The sequence below is a fragment of the Oncorhynchus nerka genome, linkage group LG13 (genome assembly GCF_034236695.1).
Source record: "Oncorhynchus nerka isolate Pitt River linkage group LG13, Oner_Uvic_2.0, whole genome shotgun sequence".
In the NCBI taxonomy this organism is placed as follows: Eukaryota; Metazoa; Chordata; class Actinopteri; order Salmoniformes; family Salmonidae; genus Oncorhynchus; species Oncorhynchus nerka.
This window is the reverse complement of record NC_088408.1, coordinates 94080887-94103002: the sequence shown is the minus strand read 5'-3', so window position 1 is coordinate 94103002 and position 22116 is coordinate 94080887. Positions and strand designations below refer to the sequence as shown.

General features: G+C 40.9%; 1 protein-coding gene across 1 annotated transcript in view; it reads right to left on the bottom strand.

Annotated features, from left to right (window-relative positions):
- Positions 1–7226: 7226 nt before the first annotated feature.
- LOC115140711 (titin-like) overlaps positions 7227–22116 on the bottom strand; it is a 68298-nt gene continuing 53408 nt past the window's right edge. The window contains exon 16 of the mRNA XM_065027015.1: positions 7227–17487. Within this exon, the coding sequence (XP_064883087.1) occupies positions 10129–17487 (7359 nt within the window). The 3' untranslated portion in view covers positions 7227–10128. The remainder of the gene's footprint in view (positions 17488–22116) is intronic.

Here is a 22116-nt window from a genome sequence, read left to right as displayed (position 1 = left end):
TATCTCACCTCACAACTCTTCATAAAAGATTATTATTCAACAACAATTTAATTGAAAACTCCTGTCTGATTCACGCAGATTGTGCCCTAAATGACACCCTATTCCAGCCATCATCAACTAAATTCAGTCCCGGGACGAGTTTTGTTGAGCGGATGGTCAGGGGGCCAGAACATAATTACACATCATTTGTAGACTGCAAATTGACCACAAGAAGCCCAAACATATACAATATTACACTCAAATATAATCACTTCAAACCTTGATTACATTTATATACGATCATATATATTTCATATTTATATACGTGGGAATACATTGGAACATATTTTTGTTTTTAGTATTTTATATCCAACAATTGAAAAAATATATATATATATTTTTTTATTATTATTTTTTTTTATTAATTTTTTTTTTTTTTTTTTGGGGTGTGTAACTTGGTGGGCCACCAGTTGGAGAAACCTGCCCTATTCCCTACATTGGGGTGGCAGGTAGCCTAGTGGTTAGAGTGTTGGATTAGTAACTGGAAGATTGTAAGGTCAAATCCCTGAGCTGACAAGGTAAAAAAATATGTAATTCTGCCCCTGAACAAGGCAGTTAACCCACTGTTCCTAGGCTGTCATTGAAAATTAGAAAATTAGTTCTTAACTGACTTGCCTAGTTAAAAAAAAGTAAAATCCCCCCCAAAATAGTGTACTACTTTCAACCAGAGCCCTATAAGCACTGGACACAGTGCAAGAGTACCATTTAACATTATGTTCTGATCAGTGAAGCATCCCTCTTTTGATGTGGCAACAGATTATGTATTGTGGTGAGTGTTTCTTTGATCCCTTGGTTTTTAAAGCAAAATGTTGTTCCACTTATAGCAGATGCTTTTATCCACAGTGAAGTACAGAGCAGGGTGCAGTGGGTGCATACATTATTTACATGTGATCCCTGCTGGAATTGAACCAACAACTCTTGAAAGAAGTGTTATGCAACAAACTCCACTTACGAGGGAACATTGTTTTTTTTAACTCCTATTTCATTGTGACGATGTATCCACTGCTCCTACAGTTGAGCAGCAAAACACCTTTCCTGAGGGTTAGGGAGTAAAGGTGTATCAAGACTGCCCAAATGTGCCTCATTTGTTTATTAATTACTTTTCATGTTCAAAACTGTGCAATCTCCTCAAACAATAACATGGTATTCTTTCACTATATAAGCTACTGTAAATTGGACAGTGTCGTTAGATTAACAAGAATTTAAGCCTTCTGCCAAAATATCAGATGTCTACGTCCTGGGAAATGTTCTTGTTACTAACAACCTCATGCTAATCACATTAGCCTACGTTAGCTCACCAATCCTGAAGAAGTTTTAATTCTGCGGAAATCTGCCCTAAAGCACTATCCACACCCATCGGATGTAGTGACCATAATAGGGTAGCCATATCTAGGAAAACCAAAGTTCCAAAGGCTGGGCCTAATATAGTGTACAGTATAAGAGGTCATACAAGAGGTTTTGTAGTGATTCCTATGTTGAAGATGTAAAGAACATTTGTTGGTCTGTGGCGTGTAATGAGGAGCAACCACACGCTGCACTTGACACATTTATGAAATTGTGTCACGTCCTGGTCTTAGTATTTTGTCTTTTCTTTATTATTTTGGTCAGGCCAGTGTGTGACATGGGTTTATTGTGTTGTGTGTTTTGTCTTGGGGTTTTGTTAGGTATTGGGTTTGTGGCTTAGTGGGGGTATCTAGCATAGTCTATGGCTGTCTGGAGTGGTTCTCAATCAGAGGCAGGTGTTTATCGTTGTCTCTGATTGGGAACCATATTTAGGCAGACATATTCTTTGAGTGTTTCGTGGGTGATTGTTCCTGTCTCTGTGTTTGTTTGCACCAGATAGGCTGTATAGGTTTTCACGTTACGTTTGTTGTTTTTGTATTGTTTGTTTTTTCATCGTCATTAAACATGTATCAAGAATACCACGCTGCATTTTGGTCCGACTCTCCTTCACCGCAAGAAAACCGTAACAAATTGCTTATCCCAGTTACTAATAAGCATGCACCCATTAACACAATGACAATAAAAACAGTTCAATCCCCTTGGATTGATGAGGAATTTAACAATTATATGGTTGAGAGGGATGAGGCTAAAGGAATGTTGGGCAAAAAGGTTCCGTCCTTCATTGAATCAGATGGCTCATTCATCACAAAACCCACTGATACTGCCAACTACTTTAATGTTTTTTTTAAATGGCAAGGTTAGCAAAATTAGGCAGGACAACAATAAACTCTGAACCTACACATCCATTCATAACTCACCAAATTATGAAAGACAAGCATTATAATTTTGAATTCCGTAAAGTGAGTTTTGAAGAGGTGAAAAAAAGTATTGTTGTCTATCAACAATGACAAGCCGCCTAGCTCTGAGAAAATGAATGGACAAATATTGAGGATGATAGCGGACTATATTGCCACTCCTATTTGCCATCTCTTCAGTCTAAGCCTACAGGAAAGTGTGTGCCCTCAGGCCTGGAGGGAAGCAAAAGTCATGCCGCTACCCAAGATTAGCAAAGTACTCTTTACTGGCTCAAACTGCCGACCAATCAGCCTGCTACCATCCCTTAGTAAACTTTTAGACAAAATTGTGTTTGACCAGATACAATGCTATTTCACAGTAAACAAATGAACATCTGACTTGCAGATATGGGATATACACATTTTTAAATAAATTATAATCATAGTGTATTTATTGTCCTATCACGATGGAACGGTCCCAAACCCTATAACCTAGACACCCACCTGAGTGACCCTTACACTAAGGAGAAGTCCTTATCTGTTTTTATGGGCCAACTGTAAGTAGTCTTTACTCGCCAAATCAGAAAATTGAATGTGATCAGAGACCTACTAGAGCAGCACCGCCCCCTCAAGGTTCTGAGCCTGCTTGGCAGGGTCTGACTACACAGAGATGCTTGGGAATATGGTCACAATGGGGGGGCCAGCGTGTGTGTTTCAGGGGAAGGGGGTGTAACTGATCTCCGTCACCTAGGACTTGGTTAATCAAATCTCCCATTTTTTGCCAGATTTTTTGCTCAATTTTGCAGGCCTTCTCAAACAGCTAGAACTGTATATGCATTAGTAAATCAAGTCCTTTCTTGAGTTGGACTCTGGGATGGAACAACTGTTGAGCAACTGAGTTTATGGTTGTTTGTGGGGGAAAGTGTTTGTGTGCGTATGTGTGTATGTATTGAATTTAATTGCTGCTAGGAGTACAACTGTTGCTAGGGAGTATAGATGTTAGGGACAATATAGGATGAATCACAATAATTGTTTGCAAAAATAATAATTGCTTGCCAAAAACCTCATTTTTGTAATGACAATCATGGTTAGAGGTAACAATCCTGCCTACATTTTCACGAATATTATTTGTTAAATTGGGAAATTAAAATAAGCAGGATTTTTAATATATATTTATTTTTTAATACCTATATATAATACAAATCGAGGTGAGGGCAATGGAAATGTTTTTGGCGGTTGATCTACTTATGTTCTGTGGGTGGCACTGTGTGCTCTTTTCAAAGGATGGGTCCCGGTCTCTTGGGGGCCCTGGGATACGGGGGGACAGGGGTGGTCTGCTGGGCCCTGGGTTGACAAACCAAATTGGGATGGGGAGAGTTACAAGCAATACAAGACTCAATTATCGTGGTGGGAGATTATAATATATAATAAGGTTTTAATACCTCTATGGACCGTAAAGGACATCACACCACAAACTATCACCCTGATGCACTTAAGGAAACCACGAATGTCATGGATATATTGGAACTGTCACACCCTGATCTGTTTCACCTGTCTTTGTGCTTGTCTCCACCCCCCTCCAGGTGTCGACAGGCCTGCCCTTGACCTGTCGTTTTGCCTGCCCCCTGAACTAGCAACAAACCTCTGTTACTTCAACACTGTCTGCATCTGGGTCTTCTCCTGAAACGTGATAGGAACTAATGAATGTATGGACGGCTTAAATATCCTGACCTAGTGATATATACATGGCGGAGACTCAATCAAGCTAGTCTTCTTGATTACTTTCTTATGTCATTCTCTCTGGCACCAAAAGTTTAAAAAGTGTTGATAGGGGACAGAATGCAGTCAGACCATCACATAATTGGCATATATATTAGTCTCACAGAATTTCCACGTGGGCGCATATATTGGAAATTGAATCAAAGCCGATTGGAGGATAACTTGTTTATAACTAGGACAGAAGAATTTATAACTGACTTTTCTGACATAACTTAGGTACAGCAGATCCCTGTATTGTATGGGACACTTTTAAATGTGCCTTTAGAGGCCATGCAATTCAGTACTAATCTATAAAGCAAAAGCAATTTAGATCAAAAGAGTCCATATTAAGAAAGGGAATGGAAGGACAGAGATAGATAGATAGATAGATAGATCGCAATAGAAACTGTGCCATAGAGGTTCAGAATAAGTTACAGGAAAAACTAAAGAAATTGAGGAACTTAATCAAGAAAGATCAAGTGTAATATATTATAAAATAAAGCAAACTGGATGGAATATGGGGGAAAATGTACCAAATCCTATTTTAATCTTCAACATAGAAATGCTACCATTTTTTTTACTGAAACTTGATGCAAATGACTGTCACTCATGATTCACCAAACAATATTTTGAAAGAGGAAGTAAAGTACTTTAAGCATATGTTTTCATTTCAGTCTCCTCCATCTCCACTAACCAAAGCTAATTGTTTAGATTTCTTTTCTATCAACAATGTAAAATTAACAGCTGTACAGATAGACTCGTGTGAAGACCAAAATACAGAAGAGGAACTTCTTGATGAAATTAAAGCCTTTAAGTCTGGGAAAACTCCAGGGCTGGATGACATACCAGTGGAGGTACAGCAAACCTTTTTGATATACTCAGAGGACCGTTATTAGCATGTTTTCACCACTCCTATATAAACTGTAGATTATCAGACACTCAACAAGGTCTGATTTCATTATTACTGAAACAAGATCCAAGTGGTAAATATAAAGATCCAGTCCATTGAAAAAAATGGAGGCCTCTTACACTTAAGTGTTGGGATGCAAAAATTCTAGCAAAATGCTTAGCACATAGAATTAAAAAGTTATTGTTGGGTATTATTAATTCTAATAAGACAGGTTTTTTGCATGGACGATACACTGGCGATAATATAAGACAAGTACTGGAAACAATAGAACACTATGTTAAATCTGGGAAACCAGGCCTGGTATTCATAGTTGACTTTGAAAAGGCCTTTGAATATTTCAATTTTGGAGAATCTCTTATAAAATGGGTTAAAGTTATATATAGTAACCCTATGTGTAAAATAGTAAATAATGTCTACTTGTCAGAAAGTTTTAAATTGTCAAGAAGAGTAAAACAAGGTTGCCCACTATCGGCATATCAATTTATTATGGCCATCGAAATGTTAACTGTTAAAATCAGATACAACAATAATATTAAGTGGTTAGAAATCCATGGTTTAAAAACCAAGTTGTCATTGTATGCTGATTTATGTTTTCTTTTAAATCCACAATTTGGATCCCTCCACAGCCTCATAGTTGTGGTCACTAGTGGTCAGTTGTTGTGGTCAGTAGTTTTATGGCTGTGGTCAGTAGTTTTGTGATTGTGGTCAGTAGTTATGTTTAGGAGTTGTGTTCATGAGTTGCGGTGAGTAATTGTGGTCAGTAGTTATGGTCTGCAGTTGTGTTGTTGTGGTAAGTAGTTGTGGTCAGTAGTTGAGTGGTTGTGATCAGTAGTTGTGGTCAGTAGTTGTGTGGTTGTAGTCAGTCATTTTGGTCAGTAGTTATGTTTAATAGTTGTGTGGTTGTTGTCAGTAGTTGTGTGGTTCAGTAGTTGTGTGGTCAGTAGTTGTGTGGTTGTAGTCAGTCATTTTGGTCAGTAGTTATGTTTAATAGTTGTGTGGTTGTCAGTAGTTGTGTGGTTCAGTAGTTGTGTGGTTCAGTAGTTGTGGTCAGTAGTTGTGTGGTTGTAGTCAGTCATTTTGGTCAGTAGTTATGTTTAATAGTTGTGTGGTTGTTGTCAGTAGTTGTGTGGTTCAGTAGTTGTGTGGTTCAGTAGTTGTGTGGTTGTTTTAAGTGTCTAAACTACAGTTGTTGCACGTCAAAACTGAAAGAAATGTGATGAGAAGTGATCAGGTGAAATATTAAGTGATTGAACGGAGACAGCTTGTCTCTATCCAGCCAGAGCAGCAGTATCAAAGTACAGCCACCCTTCTCTTTACAGACAGACAAACCAGCCAGTTGAGTTATTTAGAGCACGGGTCACGATCCAGAGAAGGAGGACGAAGCTAGTGATCATTAGAAGTCTTCTCTGTATCATTCCAGGTCGTCCAAACCAGGGTAGCATTAAAAAAAATTAGGGCTCGCTGTTCGGTCAAAAACAGATTCACAAATCATGGGAATTTATTGTCCATGAAGAAGTTGTCTCCCTCTGAGGCATGTGTCGCTAGGCAACAGTTGCCTTGGCAACCTGGCTCCCTCATTGGCTAAAGCCAGTGTGAGACACATGCTAACAAACATTTGTGCCATGAAAGTAAATACTGCACATTGACCCACAAAAAGTATTTGCTAGATTCCTGATAGTGTGTTAGACAAAGCAAGGAAAGTGAACTTCAAAACGTGATGTAGTTTTATTGGAATTTGTTGGTAAGTATTGTATCTGCTAGCTTCTGACATGACTTACTGCATCGATAAAGAAAGCAGTTGACAGATTGCTAAAACAGCTTTCCCATTGATTACTTATTGGAAGTGATGTCATAATGGGGCCTTTAGAATGCTGAAAAAAATCCCATGAAAGTGAATGAAGATTGACAAAAAAAGACCAAAAAGCTTAGTTTAAAACAAAAGATATTTAAAAAAAAAAAAAAAAAAAGTTATGTAAGAAACTCAATCCACACCAGTCTACACATTGGTAAATTTGAACAGCATTTCTAGATTAAACGGTGTAAGAGGAGTAGCATTCCAAATAATAACAATAAGAAGTATGTTGAATATTTAAAAGTGGGGACTCTTGCTTTGCAAGCCCCATTAATTATGAAAGTCGTTTTTTGTTGTTTGAGCACGTGCTCCCTGAAAGGTCTGTACATGGCCTTGTAACACAGCCAGAAAGGAAACAAGTAAGTCGCTCTGGATAAGAGCGTCTGCTAAATTACTTAAATGTAATATGTAAATGAAACAGAAAAATAGGTAAAACAGTGAAAATCTTTATTTTCTACCAAAGATCATAACAAATCACATTGTCAGAGGAGAAGTTTACATAAGTCCATTCCACATAATGCAAGGAGAGGTTTGTCATAAAATACAGCATTGCTAAATGAAAATGTTTGTGAGCAAGACAGGCTACTGCTGGCTATGGCTGGCTTGTGCCTTTGTGGGGCACTGAGACACATAACAAAAGCGTTGAAAATCTGAAACAAGATATATCATATTAACACACACAAACGAAAACTCATAGTTTCTATCTATTTTCACATCTCTCACGACATCTCTCACAGTTTAACATCATAGCTCAGTTTATAGATTTTATTATAAACTTTATTTGAAACTTTTAAACTTTATTTTACAAACTCTTCTGTATGACCATATTTTTACTGTTATTAAAAATGTACTTACTGTATATCAAAACCTTAATGATAAATGTTAACATACAAGATGTGAGGATATACATACATGTAATTGGTATATGAAATTATATTGCGTTAAATCCTTTTTGGGATAGGGGGCAGCATTTTCACTTTTGGATGAATAGCGTGCCCAAACTGAACTGCCTCCTACTCTGTCCCAGATGCTAATATATGCATATTATTAATAGTATTGGATAGAAAACACTCTGAAGTTTCTAAAACTGTTTGAATGATGTCTGTGAGTATAACAGAACTCATATGGCAGGCGAAAACCTGAGAAAAAATCCAAACAGGAAGTGAGAAATCGATTTTCAAAAACAGTGCCTATAGAAATCACATTGAGATATGGGTGAGGTTGCACTTCCTAGGGCTTCCACTAGATGTCACAGTCTTTAGAAACGGGTTTGAGGATCCTACTATAAAGGAATGGTCTGGCAGAGAGCCTCGGTCTCATGACGTGCGCTCCCGACAGAGTTTGCTCCAATGCTTTTCTTCAGACAATGAAATTCTCCAGTTGGAACCTTATTGATGATTTATGTTAAAAACATCCTAAAGATTGATTGCATACATCATTTGACTTGTTTCTACGGACTGTAACGGAACTTTTCGAGTTTGGTCTGGAGGAAGTGCTCACGCTTCATGAAGATGGATAACTGGGCTGAACACACTAACAACAAGTGACTAAATTATGGGCTTTATGGAACTTTATGGAACAAATCAGTCATTTATTGTTGAACTGGGATTCCTGGGATTGCCTTCTGATGAAGATCAAAGGTAAGTGAATATTTAGTGTTTTTTCTAGCTTCTGTTGACGCCAAAATGGCGGCTACTTCTTTGGCTGGATTGGGCTCTGAGCGCCGTTCTCAGATTATGCTTTTTCCGTAAAGTTTTTTAAAAATCTGACACAGGGGTTGTATAGAGGATAAGTCTATCTTTAATTCTGTGAATAACACTTGCATCTTTTATCTATGTTTATTATGAGTATTTCTGCATAATCACCGGATGTTTTGGAATCAAAACATTACTGCACATAAGGCGCCAATGTAAACTGAGATTTTTGGATATAAATATGCACATTATCGAACAAAACATACATGTATTGTATAACATGAAGTCCTATTAGTGTCATCTGATGAAGAGCATCAAAGGTTAGTGATTCATTTTTATCTATATTTCTGCTTTTTGTGACTCCTATCTTTGGCTGTAAAAATGGCTGTGTGTTTTTTTGACTTGGCTATGAGCTAACATAATCACATGTTGTGCTTTCGCTGTAAATCATTTTTGAAATCGGACACCATGGGTAGATTAACAAGATGTTTATCTTTCATTTGCTGTATTGGACTTGTTATTGTGTGAAAGGTACATATTTCAAAAATATATTTTTTAATTTCGCGTGCTGCCTTTTCAGAGGAATGTTGCCGTGGGTAAAAGGTTAATACAGGAACAACATCCTTTTCAAATTACAAACTGAAATGGTATACCTCGTCGGCTCGGTGAGGTAATATTTTAGTGTGTATTTAGTCGTTTTTTTACACTAAATATGTTCAAAGTGTACCAAATTGTTCAATACACACAAAATGTAACACAATGACCCAAAGTGTTGACATTAGATATTTCAAATGAAGAATTATGTCGAATAAAATGTCATTTTATATCCTGAGTTCTGTTGAAAACATTTGTATAAATGGGTAAAAATGTAAACATTCCAAATTTCCACAAGAACTGTTACTGACATGTGTAGAAAAAAAATGTAAATAAACATAGCTTGCTTAAAAAACTATGAATAATCTTATAACAAAGGGGAGCTGTTATATTGTTTTTGTGCATTTCTGAGCAATGTCCTTTAAAAAAAATGTTTTCATATGTATCTGCACTATTGTAGATATCAATATTTCATATTTTCTAAAATATTCCAGATTGAGCATGGAGCCTGGTGGCCCAAAATATTTTCTTAATGACGATTAGTGCTGGTGTGTCCCAATGTAACTACATTTGTTTTTAAAAATATATATATTTATTTACAGGCTTCTTGATTCTTATTCGAGGAGACACCGTTTGGCATAAATGTTGTTTTAGCAGATTATGGATGCAGTATTTTGAGGGAATAAATGTTGTTTTAGCAGATTATGGATGCAGTATTTTGAGGGAATAAATGTTGTTTTAGACGATTGTGTCCAAACCAAAGCTGAAACGCATTGTGTTACCAGCCACTAAGGTCAACAAAAAACTGTTCACAGACTTGTGGTTAAATGCAAAATATATATACAATATGAAAAGATATCAAATAAACTACATATTGACTTTCAGAAAAATTACATAGAAATGTTAAGTGATGTATGTTTTTTTTCTATTTTTCTATTTATAGAAACTTACAAATAGATAGAAGAAAACAATCTGGTCTAATAGGAATTCTTCACTAAATAGATTCATTTTTAAAAACTGAACCAAAAAAACATTCTCCACAGTCTAAGTTCTGCTGCGGCGCATGGATCTGCGAACAGGTGTTGGTTCCATGCTTTTTCTCTTCCGGAGGTTTCTCTTTTCCACAGGGCTCTCTTCCTGCTCTTCATCTGATGAAAGCATGCCCACCTCAGGCTCGACCTTCTCAGGTGTAACTATTTTGCTGTGTTTTGTGGATGTACGCTGCTGTGGTGTGGGTGTGGCAGTTAACCTCACTCTCAGAACTCTCGATACCACAGACTGCTTCTCCATCTCCTTGACAACAGCAACTTCAGGCACCGGGGCCCCTTCCTCCTCTTTTTCTTTTTTCTCCTCCTCTACTACACTCGACTCTTCTGCCACTACATTATCCTCCCCTTCTTCCACTGTGGGTTCATTTCCTGTTTCCTCCACCTCTGCATCCTGTTCCTTATAATCCACAGAAGACTTGCTTCGTAAGGACTTTCGTTTGGGTGTGGCTGCTGTGACTGTTTTTGTCCTGCTCCTCATTGCTCTAGTTTCCACAACTGGAGGAACTTCCACAACCTCCTCAAGGCTCTCTGCTTCCACTTCCTCTTGGCTTGTTGTTGTTGTTGTGGCCTCTCCCTCTTCCTCAACAGCTTTGTTCTGGACTTTGTCTTCTACTTCCTCTGTCATTTCTTCTGTTTTCTCTGCCTCTTCCACTTCTACCGCCAGAGTTTCTCCCTCCTCGTCCTCTGAAGCTTTACCAGCTACTTCATCTTGAGTAGCAGAAGTTACTGTTGCCTTGTCAGTATTTTTTCCCACATTGGTGGTGTCTCCTTCTTCCTTCTCTACCGCTTTATCTGTTTCTTCATCAGCTACCTTTTCTTCTTCTGTTTCAGCAGTGTTCTTTACTTCTTCCTTCTGCTCTGTTTGCTCTGCCACCTCCTCTGGCTGCTGTGCGATGGCTTCTGCCTCTTTCGTCTCTGAAGCAGCACTCTCTGCTGGCTCTTCAACCTTTTCTTCTTCCTCCTCCATCTTATTCTCCTCAACCACCATTTTCTCCTCCACTGCGTTTTCCTCCTCTACATTTTCCTCCTCATTTTCCTCTTCTTCAGGTTCTTTGCGGGCTCGTTTGGATTTGCGTCTTGGTGTGGCAGGGGCAGATCTCCTTCCTCTCCACAGAATATTGGTTTCCACTAATGGTGCCTCATCTTCCTCAGCTGCCACCTCCTTTTCCTCCACAGCTTCCTGCACATGTTCAGCCACCTCCTCTACTTTTTCTTCCTCCTTCTCATTTTCCTCAGCTTGCTTGCCTTTTGGTGTGAACCTACGTTTTGGAGGATTAACAGGAGTGCTTTTTTCCCCTCGCCTTAGGACCCTTATTTCTACAACAGGAGTCTCTGCTTCTTCCTCAGGTTGTGAGGTCTTCTCTTCCTCAACTGGCTTTTCGACTGCAACACTTTTCATCACTGTTGCCACCTCCTCCACTTTTTCAGCCTCCTCTACCACAGCCCCCGCAGTTGTTGCTTCTTCCACCTTTTTTCCTCCCTCAGTTGTTGCTTCTTCCACCTTTTCTTCTTCCTCAGTGGTTGCTTCTTCCACCTTTTCTTCTTCCTCAGTGGTTGCTTCTTCCACCTTTTCTTCTTCCTCAGTGGTTGCTTCTTCCACCTTTTCTTCTTCCTCAGTGGTTGCTTCTTCGACCTTTTTTCCTCCCTCAGTTGTTGCTTCTTCCACCTTTTCTTCTTCCTCAGTGGTTGCTTCTTCCACATTTTCTTCTTCCTCAGTTGTTGCTTCTTCCACCTTTTCTTCTTCCTCAGTGGTTGCTTCTTCCACCTTTTCTTCTTCCTCAGTTCTTGCTTCTTCCACAGCTTTTGTTTCCTCTTCAACCTTTTCTTCTGCCTCCAGTTCATTCACTTCCTCCACCTTTTCTTCCTCCACACTCTTCACTGTTGCAGCCGCATCGTCTACCTTTTCCTCTTCATTCTCCTCTTTCTCTTCTTCAGGTTCTATGCGGGCTCGTTTGGATTTGCGTCTAGGTGTGGCAGGAGCAAGGACAGATTTCCTTCCTTTCCTCGTAACTCTGGTTTCCACTACTGGTGCTTCTTCATCCTCTGGCTCCTCCATGCTTTCCTCTTCCTGGACTTGTTTGCCTCTTTTTGTGGACTTAAGTTTTGGAGGAGAAACTGGAACACTTTTTCTTCCTCTCCTCAGAACTCTTGTTTCTACAACTGGAGCCTCCTCTTCCACCTCAGGTAGTGAGGTCTTCTCTTCTTCCTCAGCTGGATTTTCTACCACTTCATCTGCAACACTTTCCACTGCTGTTACCTCCACTTTTTCTGCCTCTTCAACAACCTCTGCTAGTTTTTCTACAGCCATTTCAACAATTGTTTCCTTTTCTGCATTCATATCTTTCTTCTCTTCCTCAACTTTCTCCTCTTCCTCAGTTGTTTCTTCTTCCACCTTTTCTTCCTCTATGCTTTTTAATTCCTCTTCCACCTTTTCTTCTGCAACATTATCCTGTTCAACTGGTTCAGCTTCAGCTGCAGCTTTAGCTTCTTGAACCTTCTCTTTTACCACAATCTGCAGTTCCTTCTCGTCCTCCACATTTTCGTCTTCCACAATTTCTCCTTCCTCCTCCACTGCTTTTACTTCCTCCACCTTTTCTTCTGCAACACTCTCCTCTTCCACTGGTGCTGTTTCAGCTGCAGCTTCCATTTCCTCCTCCATAGCTTTTTCTTCCTCCACCTTTTCCTCCATTACTTCTGGTGCAGGTTCAGCAACTGCCTCCACATCCTCCTCTTCCTCAGGATGCTTGCTGACTCGTGTGGATTTGCGTCTAGATGTAGCAGGGGCAGTTGTAGGGGCAGATCTCCTTCCTCTCCTGAGAACTCTGGCTTCAACTATGGGTGCCTCTTCTTCCTCCTCAGCTGCCTCTTCCTCCTCTGGCTCCTCCAGCTTCTCGTCTTTCTCGGGCTGTTTACCTTTTCCTCTCAACTTGCGTTTTGGGGGAGAAACTGAAACACTTTTTCTTCCTCTCCTCAGAACTCTTACTTCTACAACTGGAGCTTGTTCTTCCTCATCTACCTCTTCCTCCTCAGGTGGTGAGGTCTTTTCTTCTTCCTCAGGTGGTGAGGTCTTCTCTTCTTCCTCAGGGGGTGAGGTCTTCTCTTCTTCCTCAGCAGGTTCCTCAACTGGCTTTAATAGCACTTCATCTGCAACACTTTCAACTGCCGTTGACTCCTCCACTTGTTCTGCCGCTTCACCTACATCTGCTAGTTTTTCTATACCCATTTCAACCATTTCTTCCTCTTCTGCTTCCACCTCTTTCTTATCTTCCTCAACTCTTTCCTCTTCCTCAGTTACTGCTTTTTCCACCTTTTCTTCCTCTGTGGGTTTTGCTTCTTCCTCCACTTTTTCGTCTGCAACACTCTCCTCTTCTACTGGTGCAGTTTCAGCTTCAGCTTTCTTGTCCTCTTCAACCTTTTCCTCTTTTTCAGGTATTTTGCCTTCCAACTTTTCTTCCACAGTAGCAGTTCTCTCTTCCTGAGTCGTTTGTCCCTCCACCACCTTTTGTTCAGCAACACTCTCCTCTTCCAACGGTGCAGTTTCAGCTTCCGCTTCGTCCACTGCTTTTTCTTCCTCCAATTTTTCCTCCACAGCATCCTGAACAGGTGCAACCACCTCTGCCATCTTTTGCTCATTTACCAATTCTGCCTCCACCTCCTCATCCTTCTCCTCAGGCTGTTTGCGGGATCGTGTGGATTTGCGTCCGTGTGTGGCAGGGACAGGAGCAGAACATCTTCCTCTGCCTCCTCTCCTCAGAGCTCTGGTTTCCACTACTGGTTCCTTTTCTTCCACAGCTGGGTCTTTCTCCTCCGCTTGTTTGTCTCTTCTTGTGGACTTGCGCTTTGGAGTCGGAGTAGATGGAATACTTTTTCTTCCTCTCCTCAAAACTCTTTTTTCTACAACTGGAGCATCCTCTTCCTCCTCTACTGGAGCTTGCTCTTCCTCCTCGGGTGGTGAAGTCTTCTTCTCTTCCTCAACTGGCTTTGCTTCCTCTTTCTCCTCCACTTTTTCTGCCTCTACCACAGACACTTCCTCAGATAGTTGTTCTACAAGAAGTTCAATAAGTGTTTCCTCTTTCTTCTCTTCCACTTTTTCCTCTTCCTTTTTCTCCTCTGTGGTTGCTACTTCCTCCTCCATATTTTCTTCCACACCAATAGTTTCAGCTGCAGCTTCCTCAATATTTTCTTGTTCCACTCTCTCTGCTTCCTTCTCTTCCTCCACTTTTTCCTCTTCTTCAGTTGTTGCTTCTTCATCCACATTTACTTCTGCAACACTCTCCTCCTCCACTTTTGCAGCTTCAGCTTCCTCTTCCTTCTCTTCCTCTACCTTTCCGTCTTCCTCAGTTATGGCTTCCATTGCCACCCTTTCTTCCTCCACACTCTCCACTGTTGCAGCTTCCTCCACCATGTCCTCTTCATCCATTAGTGTGGCTTTCTCCTCTGCCCTTACCTCCTCCACTGGTTTTACTTCCTCTTTTTTATCCACAGATTCCCGAACAGATTCAGCCAAGTCCTCCTCTTCAGGTTCTTTAGTGGCATGTGTGGATTTGCGTCTAGGTGTGGGAGAAGCAGATTTCCTTTCTCTCCTCAGAACTCTGGCTTCCACTACGGGAGCCTGTTCTTCATCTTCCTCAGCTGCCTCTTTTTCCTCTGGCTCCTCCACATTCTCCTCATGCGGTTTGCCTCTTCTTTTGGACTTGCGTTTTGGAGTCGGGGTAAATGGAACACTTTTTCTTCCTCTCCTCAAGACTCTTGTTTCTACAACTGGAGCCTCCTCTTCGTCCTCAGGTGGCGAGATCTCCACTTCCACTGCGGGTTCCTCAACTTCGTCTTCATCAGCTCCTGCCACATCCTTTGGAGCATCCTCCCTCACCTCTTCTATCTCTGAGGCCACGTTTTCAATCCCCACTTGTGGTTGCAAGATTTGTTTTAAGTCCACCAGCACCACAGTGGCTTTCTGAAGCTTGAGTATCTCCTTTTCCTCCTCTACCTCTACCTTTTCCTGAATTGTTTCTCCCTCCACCACCTTTTCTTCTGCAACACTCTCCTCTTCCACTGGTACAGTTTCAGCTGCAGCTTCAGTTTCCTCTTCCTTCTCTTCCTCCACCTTTCCCTCCTCCTCAGTTCTTAGTTCCTCTGCCACCCTTTCTTCCCCCACACTCTCCACTGTTGCAGCTGCTGCTTCATCCACTACTTCCAAAGCTTCCTGAATAGGTTCAGCCACCGCCTCCATCTTTTCCTCCTCTACCTTTTCTACCTCCAACTCTTCTTCCTTCTCCTCTTCCTCAGGTTTTATGCAGGCGTGTGTGGATTTGCATGTGGGCGTGGCAGAAGGAGGGGCAAGAGCAGAAAATCTCCCTCTGTTATCGCTCTTCAGAACTATGGTTTCCACTACTGGTGCATCTTCCTCCTCAGCTGGCTCTTCCTCCACATCTTTCTCTTCTTCAGGTTGTTTGCCTCTTCGTGTGGACTTTCGTTTTGGAGGCGTTACTGGAATGCTTTTTCTTCCTCTCCTCAGGACTCTTGTTTCTACCACTGGAGTCTCTTCTCCATCCTCAGGTAGTGAAGTCTTCCCTTCCTCAGCAGGTTCCTCAACAGGCTTTTTTATCACTTCATCCGCAACACTTTCCAATGATGTTACCTCCTCCATGTTTTCTGCCGTTTCAACTACCTCTGCTAGTTTCTCTACAGCCATTTCAACAATTGTTTCCTTTTCTGCTTCAACCTCTTTCTTCTCTTCCTCAACATCTTCCTTTTCCTCAGTTGTTGCTTCAGCCTCCACATTTTCTTTCATTGGTGCAGTTTCTGCTGCAGCTTCCTCAACGTCTTCTTCCACTATCTCCGTTTCCTTCTCTTCCTCCACCTTTTCCTCTTCCAGAGTTGTTCCTTCTCCCTCCACTGCTTTTACTTCTTCCACCTTTTCTTCTGCAACACTCGCCTCTTCCACTATCTCCACTTTCTTCTCTTCCTCCATCGCTTCTGGTGCAGGTTCAACACTTGCCTTCACATCTTCCTCTTCCTCAGTTTGTTGGCAGGCTCTTGTGGATTTGCGTCCGTGTGTGGCAGGGGCAGGAGCAGAAAATCTTCCTCTGCCTCCTCTCCTCAGAACTCTGGTTTCCACTACTGGTTCCTTTTCTTCCACAGCTGGGGCTTTCTCCTCCGCTTGTTTGTCTCTTCTTGTGTACTTGCGCTTTGCAGTCGGAGTAGCTGGAATACTTTTTCTTCCTCTCCTCAAAACTCTTGTTTCTACAACTGGAGCATCCTCTTCCTCCTCTACTGGAGCTTGCTCTTCCTCCTCGAGTGAAGTCTTCTTCTCTTCCTCAACTGGCTTTGCTCCCTCTTTCTCCTCCACTTTATCTACCTCTTCTATCCCAGCAACTTCTTCAGCTAGTTTTTCTACAGCTAGTTCAATAACTGTTTCCTCTTTCTTCACTTCTTCCACTCTCTCCGCTTCCTGCTCTTCATCCATATTTTCTTTTGCGACACTCTCCTCCTCCACTGTTGCAGTTTCAAATGGAGCTTCAGCTTCCTCTTCCTTCTCTTCCTCTACCTTTCCGTCTTCCTCAGTTATGGCTTCCGCTGCCACCCTTTCTTCCTCCACACTCTCCACTGTTGCAGCTTCCTCCACCATGTCCTCTTCATCCATTAGTGTGGCTTTCTTCTCTGCCCTTACCTCCTCCACTGGTTTTACTTTCTCCTTTTCTTCCACAGCTTCCCGAACAGATTCAGCCACCTCCTCCTCTTTAGGTGCTTTAGTGGCATGTGTGGATTGGCGTCTAAGTGTGGCAGGAGCAGAAGCCGATTTCCTTCCTCTCCTCAGAACTCTGGCTTCCACTACTGGTGCCTCTTCTTCTGCTGGCTCCTCCACATTCTCCTCTTCCTCATGCTGTTTGCCTCTTCTTTTGGACTTGCGTTTTGGAGTCGGAGTAAATGGAACACTTTTTCTTCCTCTACTCAGGACTCTAGGTTCTACAACCGGAGCCTCCTCTTCATCCTCAGGTGGCGAGATCTCCACTTCCACAGCAGGTTCCTCAACTGTTGGCTGCTTCTCTTCCACTGTCTCCTCAGCCTCAACAGGTTTTGTGATACGAGTGGATCTTGGTCTGCCTGTTTCTTCGTTGTTCTCTCCTTTGTCTTCATTGGTTCCTGCCACCTCCTTTGGAGCCTCCTCCTCCACCTCCTCTATCTCTGAGGCCACATTTTCTACCTCCACTTGTGGTTGCAAGGTTTTCTTCAGGTCCACCAGCAACACAGTGTCTTTCTGAAGCTTGAGTGTCTGTTTTGCAACAGTCTCTCCAATCTCCTCTCCAAGCTCAGCCTCTACTGCTGTGTCCGCAGTGGCTGTCTGAACAACATCCTGTCAATTATTGAAAAAAGAAAAAGAGTGTGTCACTTAAGACTCTTTACTCCTGGACACTTGAAAAACAAAGATGAATAGTTTACCAATAGTATGAATCACATACATTAGGGTTGTGACAAATTAGCAATTTTGTTTTTACGTTTAAGATAACTTTTATTTTGTTTTTCCAAAAAATCCATGTGTATTCACAAAACAGATGGTCTACATCGCGCTTTCCGTGGATAGATTACATTTGTGACCCGATTCAGTATGTCGCAAGTCACGACTTCACAGGAGAGCTGTTTGAAAGTGATTTTTATTTTATTCATATCAAAATGTCTTTTTTGGGAGAAATTCCTTCTCGAACATGTGAACTTCCATGTGCCTTAATATCAAACTTATATGCCATCTGTAAGTACAAATAAAATCATTAAATTATGAGCCTAGTTGGCCACAGAAAAAGAGAGCAACCTTCCGGCTAGCCATGATTGGCTGAGATAATGAGTGGGCTGGCCATGCCGAGAGATGAGTTTGGATTGGTCTACCATATAGCAAGCGTCTGTCTATTGGAGCTGGTCAGTATGTTTAGGTACTCATGTTGAACACAGCTTTTTTTTTTAAGTATTGCGTAGTAAAACTACATAAGTTAAAGTGTACTGTTAGCTAACTAACGTTAGCTGGGTGGCTCACTAGCTAACGTTGTGTGTATGCTCTCCACTTTCTGGAGGACCTAGTTTTGAAATCAGTGGAATTTGAGTATGATAGCTAAGGAGATGAAGAAAACACCAGTCTGGATTACATCGTCAAACTAAGGCAACCATGCATGGCATCAGACAGGAGACGTGTCCAACCATGATGTATACTGGTAAAATTACACGTTTCTAATTTTGACAGAAAGTGGCTTCATTTCAAGTGTACTGTTAGCTAGCTAACGTTAGCTGGCTGGGTCGCTAGCTAACGTTGTGTGTATGATCTTATTATTTGTATCTCAGACACATTTGCTTGACTAGTTATAGCCATATAACCTGGTTGGTTAGCTACCTGCAGATTCAACAAAATAATAAACGTGAAGAAACGAAACAGTCCCGTGTGGCGACAAACACTGACACGGAAGACAAACACCCACAATCCAAAACTGAAACCCAGGCTACCTAAGTATGATTCTCAATCAGGGACAACAATTGACAGTTGCCTCTGATTGAGAACCATACTAGGCCGAACTCAAAAACCAACATAGAAAAACAAACAGACTGCCCATGACCATACTAAAACAAAGATAAAATAACAATATAAAAATAATAATATTAGCTGTTCGAGAGAATTGGCTGTTCGAGAGAATTTAAAACCTTTTTTTTTTGTAAGAAAATAGTATACGGGATTGATTTTAAGAAGTGTAGCTTAATTCATTTGATTAATATTATGATGTTTCTATTCCAAGAAAAACAAAACCCCCAAAGTATCCGTTAAGAAAATATGGCACTGTACAACGTGACCGGTCGGGAGTAGGCTACTGTACTAAGAGCAAAATAATCCTAACATTTACGCACCCTCATTTTTTTATTTTACCTTTATTTAACTAGGCAAGTCAGTTATTTTCAATGACGGCCTAGGAACAGTGGGTTAACTGCCTTGTTCAGGGGCAGAACGACAGATTTGTATTTTGTCAGTTCGGTTACTAATCCAACGCTCTAACCACTAGGCTACGCTGTAGTCTATCCAATACCCAAACGGAGATTCCGTGAAAATAAAATCAATACCAGTCCCCATTTTTGCCTCGGTGCTGAAACAGTTGACCACATTCCCATAGTAATTCGTTATGGATCCATAAACATAAACATCTGCATTACAATTAGAGGGTTAATAATACATTTATATATTTTAGGGGTGGATGCATTTGTTTGTTGGGGCAAATCTGGTTTTCGAGTACTTAAAACAGTGCATTTGGTGGGCTCAGTAAGATGGACTCACTGATGGTTGAAGATGATGAGCGATCGGCAAAGGCAATCAACATCGCTCTAATCACAGTCAGAAGACAGTTGAAAACCGGTCGGGAGTAGGCCTAGGCTACTATCAACTGCGAGTGAAGAGCAAAATAATCATAACATTTCCAAATAAACATCTGATTGATTTATCAAGACCAGTCCCCCTGCTCTGTCATTCAGTGATATTTATTCCCTGTTATCCTGCTGATAGTTGAAATAAACATCTGATTGATTTATCAAGACCAGTCCCCCTGCTCTGTCATTGTCCTGCTGATAGTTGAAATAAACATCTGATTGATTTATCAAGACCAGTCCCCCTGCTCTGTCATTGTCCTGCTAATAGCCCATTCGAGAAATGTTGTTTGCAGAATTCCACCGCACCGAAACCATAAGCCCACCGCACCGAAACCATAAGCCCACCGCTCGCCCCTGTGTGGCGCCTCATGGGTCTCCCGGTCGCGGCCGGCACGGTATTGAACCAACATCTGTAGCAACGCAGTTTGCACTGCGATGCAGTGTCTTAGACCGCTGCGCCGCTCGGGAGGCCCCATCCACAAAGTTTGTAATGCTGATTAATTGGATAAAGTATCAAAATACTAATATACTACTTTAACAGGACTCTTAAAGAATTTAATTTAAATGTTCATTTTATTTTTTGATCACAGAAACATTGAGAAAATATGGAAAAATAAATCATGACATGTTAATTATATAAAGCAGTGAAATCATCTGCCAGAGAGTCGCCACAATCGGCCCGAGCCCCAAGTGATACATTTGTGCCAGATAACTCCCACCGGAATCGGCCCGAGCCCAATCATCATCAAGAGACAAGCTGGACCCTATGTTAGAGGGGTGTTTTTGGAACCACATCATGTCTACTGTCCTGCTAATAGCCCTTGTGAAAACATGTTTTCCAGGGCCGACAGAGAAGTTCCTTACTTCCCCCACCCTTCACTGCCTCTTCCATTCATTCCCATAGTAATTTGTTATGGTTTGCATTGCAAATGAAGGCATAAACTGGGTCAAGACGCCAGTAAAGTAAGCAGACCTTTACGTAGTAGAAAAGGTTAAATAAAAATAAGACCTACAACACTTTTAACAGCACATTACTCAACACTAGTGAGACTCATGTCGCCTACGGTAGGCCTACAGTATATCTAAAAAAATATTTGTTTCATCTCTACAAGTAGGTGTCCTTATTTGAACCCGATCGAACTTGTTGCAACTAAAATGTAGTTGAAATAATCATCTGCACGTTTGCCTGGCATGGATTGTGACTCCATTTCGTTCCTCACCCTCTTCAACTCCGCCAATGCTGCCTGACTTTCCAATGAAGTGGCTCTTCGCCAATAATTACATTTAGAGGATTGGAGGATTCTAAATTAATATCTAAGGGGTATTTTTTGTTATGGAAAATCTGATCTCTGAGAATATCTAAGGGGCTTTTATATAATTATAATGCAGGGTTAATAATAATAATAATCGCTTTGTTTAAAAAATAATGATATTGGAGATTATTTAATTTCAAATAACCGAAAGTGAGCGATTGTAATCTGAATAAAGGGAAAAAAGCCATTTTGGAACATGTGGTGAGTCATTCTTACTAATTTGTAAATAAAGCCAGTTTGTTATTGAGAATGATTTATTTCTGTTTTTAAAGGGAGAGAAACCAAAAGTATACCGTGCCTATTTTTATTTTTTTAATTGTCAATCCACATGTCAAGTGATATTCCTCCATTGTATTACACAAGTTCTCGCGTAACTCCAGGACCACCAACAGCTTTTGTCATTCTTGTCTGATGCAGGACTCTAGTGCCAGAGGAGAGACTCTCAGACTGAAAACGCATCCATTAATTGCCACAGTTTAGACTACCACAGATAGATCAGCGTTCTAACTCCCCCTTGTGGTAGTGTGATGCAATGACAGAATGCCACCATCTACCACAAACAGTCGCAGCATAAAACTCGTAACTTTTAAAGGAAGAACTACTGTATCTGTTCCCTGACACCCAAAAGTACTTGTTACAGTTTGAATGCTGGCCTGGAAATGGTCCAATTCTCACACATATCAACAGAACATCCCTGGTCATCCCTACTGCCTCTGATCTGGCAGACTCACTAAGCACAAATGCTTAATTTGTAAATGATGTGTGAGTGTTGTGATGTGTGATAGCCCATGGCTATCTGTAAATTAAAATAACAGGGAAAATGGTGCTGCCTGGCTTGCATTGCTAGCTAGCGCCATCTTAACTAGCTTCTCTCGGTTTGATGAAGTCAAGACAAGTACATACATGGCATGATAAATAGCTCACAATAAGTTAGCGCGAGTCGACTTCGTTTCTATCTCTTCTCTCCATGCTCCCCTCGTCAACTTTGAGCTGATGCTCTGTTTGGAGACTTTCACACTCAAAATAGCTCAAAATAACAACCTTTTTTCCCTCCTACCAATGTTACCACATTGTTGCGTTAGGTATTTGTTTTAATTGAAATTTTCACTTCATGATGATGATGATGATCGGGACAAGTTGTTGTTTTGTGATAACTGCACTGTGATTCGAATTTTGTGAGGAAAAATATTATTTTGTTTATCGGTTAGGGATTTTGTCTTATTTAACTAAGGAAACTCAATTTCGTTGAAATGTTTGAATGTTTAAACGTTCACCAC